At 48.0% G+C, this 10,498-nt stretch overlaps 1 protein-coding gene across 1 annotated transcript in view; it reads left to right on the top strand.

Annotated features, from left to right (window-relative positions):
• Positions 1–9,232: 9,232 nt before the first annotated feature.
• The window catches only part of FBXO32 (F-box protein 32), a 34,861-nt gene continuing 33,595 nt past the window's right edge, over positions 9,233–10,498 (top strand). The window contains exon 1 of the mRNA XM_036263975.1: positions 9,233–9,434. Coding sequence (XP_036119868.1) covers positions 9,319–9,434 — 116 coding nt within the window. The 5' untranslated portion in view covers positions 9,233–9,318. The remainder of the gene's footprint in view (positions 9,435–10,498) is intronic.

The following is a 10,498-nucleotide window of genomic DNA, read 5'->3' as shown; positions in this document are numbered from 1 at the left end:
AAGAACCCACCAACTTCCTCTGTCACTCCCTCCGAGTGTGATCCCTCAAGCCTAAAGCACATGCCTGCCCGCAGCTGGGCCATAGCAGAGAGTGAGACGTGGTCCTTTTTGGTCCTGTATTTGGAAGTTCGCACAACCTTCCACCAAGACACACAGTAAGGCATCCCCCTGAAACAGGGGACCAGCAGGAGGTTCTGACTGGATGGTTTTACATATATCCACATATATATATAAATTTTCAGGATGCACCCATGCATTCGTTAGTTTTAGGCAATTTCATCCTTTGCTTATTTGTTGTAAAGGAAGTTTTTATAATTGGTTTATTTATAGTGAGAACGACCCTATATATATTTATAACACTCTTTAAGGTATGTGAAAGTGGAACGTTTCGTTTTGTGGCACAGGACCGTGTGCTGTGACCGCTGGCAGACAAAAGCCATCTCCTTCGAGACGGGTCAGGCAGATGAGCGCAAAATGAGAAGATCCTTCGGAACATTGTTCCAAACGGAGTTCCCGCCTCTTCTCTGGGCAGGCCTGGGCAATCAGGAAGAAGCCCTTCCAGCAACACGGGCCATCTCCCCCAGGGCAGAGGAAGCACAGACTTTGTTCTGTTCCGGGCCCTAAAACCAGTGAAAGTGAGCTCTCCCTCAGAACAATGAGACTGGTCCTCAGCCTTCTATCCACCCATTCATTTCTTCTTCCCCCTCAGCTAGAACCTTGAAAGCCCTCCTTGGTGCTTCCCTTTCTTCAGCCCTTGCATTTGATCAAGCACCAGGTTCTGCAGTGTTTGCCTCCTACACATGTCTCAAGTGGTTCCCTCCTCCCAGCCCCAGCTACCTCTCTCCTGGCTCTGATGCTCCTCAGCTACTGCCTGGAATTAGTGGCATCCTTCTAACTCATCTCCTGCCTCCTGTCTCCTGTTGTGTTTCTTCCATCCATCCCCACCCTCCACGAGACACCTACTACAGCACCATCTACCCGGGTCATTTCCCTGCTTACAGCTCTTCTGGGCGCCCACCACTTCAGCAAAGGCCCAAGCTTTGTAACAAGGCTCACAGAGCCCTCTGTAATCTGCCCCCGGCCCCTCTCCATCCCCAGATGTCTGCACTTCCTGCCTCACATGTTGGCCTTCACTGCACCCCATGCTTGTCCCTTCCTCTTGTCATTGTTCTGCTGTCTCCTGTACCTGGATGCCCACCCCATTGTTATCTCCAATGGTTGCATCAATTCATCCTCGCCCTTTAGGACCCAGCTGAAGACCAACTCCAGGAAGCCTTGCCTGACTATTCCAGCCAGGTTGGGTTAGGTGCCTAGTACTCATGGGTGCCCAACAACACCTGTGGGCATCTCTATCACTGCACATGTCACAGTTTCGGAAATCCATATTTATGTCCTCCTCTCTCCCTATGGCTTATACGCTCTGAGAGTAAATGTCCATGTTTGTATTCACTGAAATGCTTTAAAAGAGTACCAGAAACATAGCAAAGGTGTGGTGCATCCCTGTTGAGACAGTAAATAAATGATATTCTATAATAAAGTTTATAGCCTGACTGGCCAGTGTGGCTCAGTTGGTTGGGAGTTGCCCTGTGCACCAAAAGGTTGTCGGTTCGATTCCAGGTCAGGGTACATGCCTGGGTTGGTGGCTCAATCCCTGGTGTGGGGCATACAGGAGGCAGTCAATCAATGCTTTTCTCTCTCTTTCTCCCTCTCCCTTCCTGTCTCTCTCTAAAAAAAAAAAAAATCAATTAAAGACCTTTGAAGAAAAAATAAGTAAATAAATTTTATAGCCTATAAAGTGATTTTTAAAAAACATCTAATGATAACTACTCCTTTTGTTTAGTTGACCGAAGAGAGAAAAAATCTGATTTATGCACCATCTCTTCAATATATACACAATTTGAAGACCTTTAGCAAAGGCTTTTATTGAATACCATTTTTAGCAAAGCAGATATTTAAAAGACTAAATTATTTCTTAAATTACTATAACAGTAAACCCTGGTTGAAAATATCATGTCCCCTAAGGGACTAAATTTCTTAGGCAGAAGTCAGAGTGGGAAAGAAGATGAACATTCTGTACTTCTTGTTAAATTACTTTCTTCTTCTGAAATGAATGTACTGTCGTTTAAAAGAAATCATGAGTTCTTTATTTTTATTTTTAATGAATCAGCTGAGACAAACAGTAAAATAGTTTTCAGTCCATGGTCCACAGTTTTAGGCTGCAACTTAGAAATTCTGTTCCACACACTGACTGACGCCTCCTATGTGCTAAGCATCAGGCATGCAGCAGTGAGCAGAAGACATCTACAGACTTTGCTTTCTGAGGGGAAAGGATGGGTTTAAGACAGGCAGAGATAAGCAAACCACCCAAGAAACAGGACAGAAGAAGATTGTAGTTTTCTATTTCCCAATGAAAATTTATAATCATTGTTAATGATCACCCTTCAATCAATGATGTCACAGAAGCATAAAACCATCTTTATAACAAGTGTGTGTAAATAAATGTAAAAAGTGAACAGGTTGCCGGGCCAGTGTGGCTCAGTGGTTGAGTGTCGACCCATGCAGCAAGAGGTCGCCAGTTCAATTCCCAGTCAGGGCACATGCCCAGGTTGTGGGCCCAGTCCCCAGGGGGGACATGCAGGAGGCGGCCAGTCAATGTTCTCTGTCATCGATGTTTCTATCTCTCCTTCTCCTTTCCTCTCTCTCTAATCAATAAAGAAAAATTTAAAAAAAAAACACAAAAAACTGAGCAGGTTAAGTGACTTCTCCAGAATTTGACATATCAGTAGCTGACACATATGAGGAAGCACATAACATGACTCACAAACCACTTCTCCAATCACTGGGGTGGACAAGTCAAAACATGCAGTGATTAAAATTTGTCAAAATATAACAAGCTGCAGATCTGCACGAGCTGATGGTAAGTAAGGACTTACATTCTGCTATTTGTTCCATTCTGCTATTTCTCTAGGATCCTGGCTGACACAGAATAGTAGCCTCTTTAGGGGCACAAATACCTGTTATTTTTTTTCTTGTACTCTTTGGACCAAACTCACTGATGAGAAGTCCTGATAAAATCCAATCACTGGAATGTGTAAATCATAGGATTTGAATTTTACTTTGGAATTTACATTTCTCAGGGACATTAGTCAGCACAGCAAGATTCATGGAATATTCTAAACTTTGGGGTTTGATCTCATGGTGCCCAATGACCAGGGCTGCTCCTAAAGAGCCCTGTGTTTGAGTGAGTCTCTTCTTTGGGCCTTAGCCTCCTCGTGGGTAAAAGGAGGGAACTGAACCAGGTAATCTCTAAAAGTTTGGTTTGATTTTTAAGCAGACTTTTGAGTATGTGGTTAAACATATCTGAGCCTCAGTTTCTTCATCTGTAAAATGGAGATAAAAATACCTACTTTGCAAGTTATGTGACCGTTAGTAATAAGAAGTAAGTAATATAATGTCTGGATGAATTTTACTCCAAACTATGGTTGCATATAAGAAATCTCTGCACTAAAATTTGCTACTCAACCATTCAAGATACCATTTGAAGGATTCTAGATAGGTTTGTTTCAGCCAATTTTAGGTACTAATACACTATTTAAAGCTTTACATCCATAATAAATTTAGCATACAAACTTATCATAATAATTGTAACATCCTCATTTTAAAATTTGTGTTTGTTTTTTTTTAAAAAAGCACTGGAAGTCTAGGTTACTGGTGTAAATGTTGTGGTTTCCATCATTTCCTCATATTGTACAAAAGTTATCAGTCTTGTATCCAAAACGTGTTTACTACTTATTAAAGAAAAAATAACTTTCATTCAAATTGAACCATTGGTCTATGAAAGAAGGAGGATTATAGCAAAATGTCCTTAACTCTCTCTCAGAAACAGAACCAGGGCCACAGCTGAGGAATACCAAATGATTCTCATTAAAAGAATGAGAATATTTTTGGTGACAAGTGTCTGACCAACTCTTGGCAGCCAGAGACCCAAAAATAACACAGTGGGCGGCTCCTGCTCAAACACACCTAACAGAGCACTTCACACTGTTTCCAGCCTGCTCCACCCTAGACAGGCTGGGTGTAGCGTCATATGCAAATTGTTGTGGCATTAAGCATGCATTCCTTGTGACAATACTGCAGGTTGGATTTAACATATTGAATTCCTTAGGCTCTTCCTTCATAAAAGTTGCTCTGATTTGGACAGGGCGAGTCAACTAATTTGGTTGATTCCAGCTCCTGCCTCACCCAAAAGCTAAAGTTATTTTTAACTTACAACTACTGCTGATAAGTATTTCTCTCTCTCTCTCTCTCTCTCTCTCTCTCTCTCTCACACACACACACACACACACACACACACACACACACAATACCCTTTCAGAAAGAGAAACTCTGAAGAAAACAAAGCAGCATTACATTTCACTGAGAAGTGGTCAGTCCCTGGGTCAAAGCTATAAACGAATGTCATTTTGGTTTAGAAACAACAGAGCACTTCATATTTATCCAAGTTTTTCAGTCCTTTCTACAATTTCTCTAAGCAGCCTTATGAGGAGGGGTAGGCTAAAACTGTACCAGGCCCTGGCCGGTTTGGCTCAGCGGTTAGAGCATCGGCCTGCGGTCCTGAGAGACCCGGGTTCGGTTCCCGCTAAGGGCGCGAACCTCGGTTGCAGTTTGTCCCCAGCCCTGGTCGGTTGTGTGGGTGGCAGCCACTTGATGTGTTCCTTTCACGTCGATGTTTCTCTCTCTCTCTTTCTGTTCCTCTCTCTCCCTCCCACTCTACCTGAACAAAAAATGGAAAAATGTCCTCAGGTGAGGATAAAAAAAAAACAAAACAAAAAACTGTACCAGGCTCGCCTTTGAAAAAGCTAGTCTTCTGAACCAAAAAGGACCCATCTCCATAGCTCCAAGTACAATAAACAGTAACTAATAACATGAAAACTATCATTTATTGCACAATTTGCTCTAATCGACACATTTTCCTGTATCTTGAAAATAGCTGAGTGACCTCAAAAGGTCAAATTTGGTGGGGAAGATAGACAGGGCCTCAAGGAAGTCAGAGATGGTGCTGCCAACTTTGCATAAAGATAATAATAACGAGGACCGCTGGTGTCAGCACCATTGTAGGTACTTCATGCATGTTATCTCAATAAATCTTCACAACACCCTCTAAGGTAGGTGCTATCACAAATGAGGGAAATGTGGCACAGAGAAGTTAAGTAACTTGCCCAAGGTCACACAGCTATTTAAGTGGGGGACTATAATTTGAACCTAGTCATCTGGCTCCAGTTGGAATTGGTAACAGACCTGAGTACCAGCTTGAGTTCTACCACACGCTAGCTGAGGGTTCTTAAACAGGCTGGGTAACTTTTCTGAGCCTCAGTTTTCTCATCTGTAAATGGCGACGACAATACCCAGCTCACCAGCTTTTGTGAGGAGTATTAGACAAAATGATCTTTGCAAAGTGCTTGGCACGTTTCTTCAGCAGGGCTAGCATCTGCCATCAGGGGGAACAAACACATGAAAACATTACCTTCTGAGATGCTACCTTTTGACCACCTTCCCCATTTGCCTCACCAACTGGTAAGGCTCCACTGTCAGAGAATTCAGCTACGCTGGGGGCTGCCAACCCTCCCCTCTCCCCAACTTGCTATGTCCTTAGAAGTAATAAGATATCAATAGGTGAAGACATGGGACTAACAGCATCCCAGGGTAGTTCAATAACATTTATTGAGTTATTTATTAATTGTTATGTACCAAGCACCATGCTAGGCACTGTGGTGACCAAACCACTAAGACTCAGCCCTACCAACAAGGAGCTCACAGAGAAGCATTCATATAAAAAATCAAATACCCAGCATGCAACCCGTTCAGGAGAGTCATCGGCTCAGTGTCCACGCTACGGAACTCACAGCTGTGGTACCCACATGGTGTGTACTGCTCAAACCATCAGGTCAGGCGGGTCCTCCCCGGTCTGTGACTTGTGAAATTCTCAGAGTATCCTTCTGCCTCCATATGTTCAGTCCAAAGCTATGACATAAATACTCTGCTTTCGTGATTCTCAAATGTTCAGCCATGATAGGGCTTCCATCAAAGAGCCTCTGCCAAGTCAAGCCAGCATCTGACGTGAAGGTAACTGTTCTAGACATGGCCCAGCACAGTCTTTGTCTTGAGGAGCTCAGCCTTACAAGGCTTCCTAGCAGAAACCATGTGTTTAAAGAAGTGTCAGCCCTGGCCAGTTTGGCTCAGCGGTTAGAGCATCGGCCTGCGGTCCAGAGAGACCTGAGTTCGATTCCGGCTAAGGGCATGTACTTCGGTTGCAGTTTGTCCCTGGCTCTGGTTGGGTCGTGCAGGTGGCAGCCACTCAATGTGTCCCTTTCACGTAGATGTTTCTCTTTCTCTCTCTCTTCCTCTCTCTCCCTTCCACTCTATCTGAATAAAAAAATAAAATAAAATAAAATAAAGAAATGTCAGGTTAGATTTTTAACAGTGTGGGAAATCTAAAGCCGGCACTCATACTTCAGGAGCCTGAGTTAAGATACGATAGCCACAACTTTTTTCTTTGAGGAGGAAGATAGAGCTGAGGGACTAGAAACAGACACGAAGGCTTCCTGAGATTAGTTCTTAGCCAAAAAGGACAAAAAAACTTTGTGATTTCCTACTTGTGCTTGAATTTTAGAAGTTAAAAAAAAAAAAACAAAAAAAAACTTTCAGCCACTCAACCCTTTATAATAGTCAGCTATTGAAACAGTGATGCTGTGTAATGAAGGACCACAATCATCTCCGTGCCATTCAGCAATAAACATTCATTTCTTGCTAATGTATTTATAGGGCAACCAGGATACTGCTCCATGTGTCCTATCCTGAGACCAAGTTTCCAGGAGCAGTGGCCACTAGTGCCATAGCATTAGTGAAAACACAAGAGGATGAGTCCAACCAGACAAACACCCACATCATATCCCTGCTCACATGACACCCATGGGCGTCCCATTTGCCAAAACAAGTCACATGGACAAGCCCAATGTCAACAATCAGGGAAGTATACATCACTAAGTTGCCATGGGCTATGTGGATGCCTAACACTACCAAAGGGGAGGAAAGAACTGGCACCAATAATCCTATTACCATACTTTCTAAACAATCTTGAAAGGTAGGCATTATAGGCTCTATTCTTTCTTGAGCCTCCAAAATTTGTCATTTATCCAGGTTGGACGGGCAGTATGTTGCTCTAGCGAATCAGAATCCAGATTACCTGCCTCCTTTGGTTTCTACAGAGATGTAGCTCACTGGTATGTAACTAGCATGCATCTTTAATAATCATATCCCTTAATTATGCTTCCTTGCAGATAGCAATTCTCTCCAACAAAGGCCAGACCCAACATTGTCTCATCTGTTAGCATGATCATTTGTTTAGGACCTTCTGCAATGTTTTTACAAGCTATTTTTACTATTACTACACTAATAAATTATTTATGGTGGGAAACCTGAATCAGATAACTCTGGCAACTTGAAAACAGACTTTATTAAAAACATCTCCTCCCCCCTCCAACATGTACCTCCCTGTACCGGCCCCCCAAGGCACACACAATTTCTTTGCCTACCCTGAGCCTTAAAGGTTGTACAGTTGGTGGAACAGAAGATTTGGATGGCTGGAGAGGAAGAGATCTGGATGAATCAGGTGGGAAGCTAATTCTTGAGCAGGGAATTTTCACTCTGTTCTGTGCAATCTAATCACCAAGTGGCTCAGACTGTGAAGCATAACTATAAATCATGAAGGGCAAGAAGCTACCCTGATGCCAGCAGCCTCCCACACCCACTCACCTGTTCATATAACTAGTTATTGAAGGTCTGTCTACTCTGGGCCTGGCAAGGTGCTGGGATGCACCTTGAACAGGAAGGACTAGCTCTCATGGAGTTTACATTATGCAGAGAGGGATAGATTGTTACCAAAAAATAAATAAATAAAAATAATGAGTGAAAGCAAACGGTAATTTCAGGTTCTACTAAAGGTGGTGAAGAAACTAGCCTTGTGACCTGGGTAAGTCACTGGCTCCACGCTTCTCTGGGGCCCCCGGGCCCTCATCTGGCATTCACGGTGCAATCCCTTTAATCCAGATCAGTCTCCCTTAACCCTCACCAAAAACTAAAACTCTTGCCCTATTATTTCCCAGAGAGGACTTAGTAGCTCAAAGGATGCGGAATAGTCGGAAGGGGAGAAGGGTACAGGGATTCTCCAATACAAAAGCCCAGCCTCTGGTGCCACGGAGGAGGTTGGACAGGGAGTGGGGCTAGGACACCCCTATCCTGCTCCCTGGCGGCTCTGTGCGGGTCCAGGAGTCCCGGACGCCGGCGCTGCTCGCTGAGGGTGCTCAGGATGGGCTGGGAGACAGTCCCTGCTCTTCACTCCCACCCAACGGGGACCAGATGCCATCGGCCTACTTTCCTCTCCCTTTCGTTCCTTTGCCACCGGGGGAAGCAGGCCTGATAGCGGACCTGGGAACCGTTAACGCAGTTCGGGCAGGGTGGGGTGCGGGGCTGTCCCTCCTCGGTCCAAGAGTGGGGTCTGGGCAGTGCTCGGGCTCAGGAGCCGCGCCCCCGCCCACGCTGCTCCTGGCGGCGCTGTGCCCGGGCCCAGCTCCCAGAAGGCCGCTGTGACTGCAGGGCTCCGTCGCGACAGCTCGGGGTGAGAGGGGAGCTATCCCTGCTCCCACTCCCGCCCGCAGTGACCCAGACTGCTCTGGCCTCCTTCTAGTTGCACCTCGCCAGCCCGGGAGCTGTGGGAGGATGGGACGCTGCTCCCCGAGGACCAGGCCTTGCTCTCCGGCGGTGGCAGCTGCGCCCTGGGGGCGGGGAGGGAGCGCAGAGGGGACAGAGCGGAGGGGCAGCGGGAACCCCGGCCTCGCAGCGCGGCTTCAAGTTTCCACCCGCGCGCGGTTGTGCAACAGCCAGAGGAGCAGGAGCCGCGGGCGCCTCGGAAAACAAGCCGAGCTCATAAACAAAGCCACGTGGCCTCTGGGCCGCGGCGGGGGGGAGGGGGAGGGGGCGGGCTAAGAGCAGGCGGCTCTTCCGGCAACAAAGAGCGGCGGCCAGCGGCCCGGGATAAATACTGCGGCCGGGCCCGCGGCGCCGCACTCGCGAGTCCCGCGCGCCCCGCGACCCTCCCGGCGCAGCGCCCTCCGCCAGCGCAGGCACTCGGCCCCGCGCCCCGAGACCGCAGCCCCGCGCCCGCCCCGCGCCCGAGCGTCCACCCAGGGCGGCGCGTCCCCGAGGCCGCGGGCGGGTCGGTCCAGCAGTCTGTCGCGTGCTGCGGCGCGTCCGCGCGGTGCCATGCCGTTCCTCGGGCAGGACTGGCGGTCCCCTGGGCAGAGCTGGGTGAAGACGGCTGACGGCTGGAAGCGCTTCCTGGATGAGAAGAGCGGCAGCTTCGTCGGCGACCTCAGCAGGTGAGCGGGTCCGCCACCAACTTCCAGCCCCAGAAACGGACCCAGGCTGGTTTCGGGGAGCGGGGCGGGTGAATGGGGGTCAGGCGAGGTTGGACTAGGACGAGGAGGGAGACCCTGGCCCGGGGGTGGGAGTGAGTCGTGTGGTTTCTGCAGATGTCATCAGAGCACGGGAGTCCCGGGATTTGATTTCTCTTGTTCAAGGTCAGCGTCTCCAAGTAGGCACTGCAATGTACAGTTCCCGGGTCCCTCTAAGAATCTGACGACAAACACTCGAACGTAAGCATACAACTTGAAGGGTCCCCTGCCATGAGGATGCGCAGTTTGCAAGCGTGGGGGCGCTGCGAGTGGGCCGCGCGCCTTTCCCCCTGGAGTGACGGGGTCCAAAAGCCCCAGCGCTGTGGGTACACTCTGGTGACAGCATCGGATGCGGGTTCCGCCCGGAGCGCCACCAGGCTCTTCCCACGCACAGGCGACCACAGAGTAGGCAGGGAGGATTAGTAACCAGGAAGGGGTGGCCAGATGGCCCTGGGGCACCCGCCCTTGCAGGGCGGACTTTCGAAGAGGTGGTCAGGAGTGGGGGCTGCAGAGCTGAGGAGGAGGATGAAACCCACAAGTCTGCTTCTGGGAGGACCAAGCATTTACACCTGTTTCCTCGGTGACACTTTGGGTTAATTTTCTTCGTATAGTGAGTGCACCCCTATTTCAGTCGGTGCTCATTAAATGCAAAAATCCCACCTGGCTCTGCTGAACCCCTGGACTTGAAGTCCCACCTGAGCCCTGTCTGGTGGAAAATCGAGGTCCTCTGAGCCGGGAGTTCTGCTTGGTTAATAACACAGAAGCGCTCAATTAGGTGGTCTGGAATCTGTCCGGCTTGATTCGCAACGGTTGACTACCAGAGCCCTGGCATTGGCCCAGGTGAAGAGAGCAATGAAAGTTGGTCCACAGAGGGTCTATGCAGCCTGGTCACCCTTGGGTGCCTTCTCTCACCCATTTTGGTTAAAACCCCTGCCCCAACCCCCACCCCCTTCAATGGACTTCAGTGGACAGTTTTATAATGGCCAGGT

This window comes from Molossus molossus, unplaced genomic scaffold (genome assembly GCF_014108415.1).
Source record: "Molossus molossus isolate mMolMol1 unplaced genomic scaffold, mMolMol1.p scaffold_m16_p_16, whole genome shotgun sequence".
Lineage (NCBI taxonomy): Eukaryota > Metazoa > Chordata > Mammalia > Chiroptera > Molossidae > Molossus > Molossus molossus.
Note: the sequence above shows the minus strand (reverse complement) of the source record. Positions and strands in the feature narration are given on the sequence as shown.